Consider the following 2,635-nt stretch of genomic DNA (forward strand, 5'->3'; position numbering starts at 1 on the left):
AAAACGCTATTTAAAAATTTTTTCTATGAGAAAGTTTTTGCAGTTGGAAAACAATAGACTTTTTTATGCAGGTAGAAATTGCGCAGTGTGCATTCAACTCATCATTGTCATCACCGATCATTTCATCGGTAGATTACATTTGTAGGAACTTATGTTGACCAATTGAGAATGGAAGCAGGGAGCCGGATTTATGATAAATTTGTCCTTTTATTTTGAAAGTTGGCGTGAATTAAGCTGTTACGATTTCTGCGCCGATTCGGTGATATATCCAAAAGCAAAATTTTTAGTGGTCCTGGCATTTCTCAAAGTTGAGGCAGTTTAAGTTTGAGGCACTCCTTTCATTTCAAAATTATATATGATCATATAAGTTGAGGCACTCCTTTCATTTCTCATTAAATTTCAGAGTATATTCATTAGATGGGTTGTACCGGGATGCAAAACAATTGTAATTACGTGATTCCTGAGCACGAGTGGTGTTTGATACCGATCTGCTGTTTTCGTTGACTCTTTCAGCCACTCACCTGTCGCGTTCATTCTGTTGAGAATGGAGCAGATCTGAAACTGCAGAACGCGATCGCCGTGCTCGCAACCGTACATTTTCAAGTCTGGCTGCACGTCATTCCATTATTTCTTCGGCATATATTTGAGCCATTCTTTGCCTGTTTCGCTGTTCACTGATGCCTGTTCTTCTGCAATTTGATTCAGAATTACTCGTCGCCCTGTTTCCGCTCCGCGAGTACGACGACCTAAGTTTAATCCTCTTCGAAGCATTATTTCGATGAACTAAAACAGATCGACTGCATTCAAAAAGAATGGGAAAAGTTGTAGCTAAAACATTAAAATTACAAAACATTGAAAAATGAAAAGACACGAATTGAAAAACAAAAAAAGGAACAAAAATAAAACTAAAAATACTAGCGAAATAAAACACAGATCAATCGATACACTTTGCACTGAAAAATAAGAAAAATAGCTAAAAAATGAAATGATAAACAATGAAAAAAAAAGAAAACAAAAACTATACCAACGGAATGAATGCTATGAGATAACTCAATTCCTAACGCAGTACCACGCGAAATAATTAAATCAAAAAGAAAATAAATCGAAATCAGTGAAAATTAATTTAACAGTGTAATCGGAAATAATGAAATGGAATAGTAAAGTATTTAATATAATGTGTGTTGCTTTTAGTCCAACAGACAGAGTGTTTTTCAAAAAAAAGCATGTTTTTACCTATCACAGGTTGAAATCTATGTAGTAATAAAATATAAAAGCATGCGCTACTCAAGTCAACGTTGCTTCAAAATTTTGAAACAAAGGGTGAAGAAGTTTCGAAGATTTAAGATTTTGCACAAACGAATATTTACATTTTTATTTATATATATATAAAATATGTATAAATATAATAAATAAATAGATTTACATAACCATGTACACAATCATAATGTGTATAGCCGATTTTCCAGATAGACATTATATATATATATATATATATAATTTAGATTATATTTAATTTATTACATAATACATATATCTACTTTTCTAAATTAATAAGGAAAGTTAGAGGTAAAAAACTGTCGAAATTTTAGAGTGTAAGATAAAAATATTATAAATGAAATGAGTGGAAAAAAATGATGTTAGTTAACACCATGCAAAATTTCGTTTTATTTTTTTTATAAATACTCAAAATAAAAATTCGCATGAAAATAAATAAAAGCCTATGAAAATGGTGTTAACTAACACCGAATGTTTTCAAAATCTTACATCAATCATATTATCAAAAATAAGAAATTTATAACTGAGGTTTTTTTTTCGTTTCCATTTTCTTTTAGGCCTTTTTGTCGGATTTATTGTCATTCGATAAATTGTATGATTTTTTAACGATGCAGATTGCATTAGCATAACTTGATCATTATCAATATTGCTACTTCTATTCATTTATTCTCTAACGTTGTTAACTTTATCAGTTTATCTTTCATATCGAAAACTGCAATTTTTAAATCAACTAGAAATCATAAAAAAAATTCTAATAAATTGCTTTGAAATGTCTTTTTACTATTTCTCCTACTGAATGAAGGTAAAGGAACCGAATTTTATTTCAGTAATCAAAAGGAAGACTCATATCAATGTGTTTTCCTAAATGATAGTAAGGAAAAAATGGAATTCGAAAAGTGAAGACTCTTCACTTAATTGTTTCAATATTACTGTGCTGTCGGAAAAACCGAAATAGCTGTATCATAAAATCATTCATTCAAATAGATCGCATTTACATATTTTTTTCTCATGCTTAAAGTCATGAGTCAGATATCTAATCTACTGAAAGTGCTTTTTCTGATGTTAAGATTTGTGCATATATGGTAGCTAATTTGTAAAGGCTTTATCCCATGCAAAAAAATCTTGATACAATGGTGAGAAAGTTGTACATCAGATAAAATAATTTCTATGCAATTTTTTCTAAAGAAAACTGTTCTTATATGTAAATTTCTCTTGCACCTGTGAGAATACTGTCAATATGTAATGATTGTTCCTCTTCACACATCCCATATATAAACCCTACGAACTTTAACAAGATCCAGTGTTAATTTTCTCCACGTCGCCATTCAACTCTACTCAGTGCAATCCTGATTTATTTCCT

General features: G+C 30.4%; 1 protein-coding gene across 1 annotated transcript; it reads right to left on the reverse strand.

Annotated features, from left to right (window-relative positions):
- Window positions 1-624: 624 nt before the first annotated feature.
- LOAG_14435 (hypothetical protein) lies at window positions 625-1,938 on the reverse strand (the record flags this gene model as incomplete). The annotated part of the gene is made up of 2 exons (XM_003149932.1): window positions 625-783; window positions 1,765-1,938. 2 exons carry the CDS (start codon window positions 1,936-1,938, stop codon window positions 625-627), a joined length of 333 nt encoding a protein of 110 aa, XP_003149980.1.
- Window positions 1,939-2,635: the final 697 nt, after the last annotated feature.

Source organism: Loa loa, assembly GCF_000183805.2.
Source record: "Loa loa unplaced genomic scaffold supercont3.227, whole genome shotgun sequence".
Lineage (NCBI taxonomy): Eukaryota > Metazoa > Nematoda > Chromadorea > Rhabditida > Onchocercidae > Loa > Loa loa.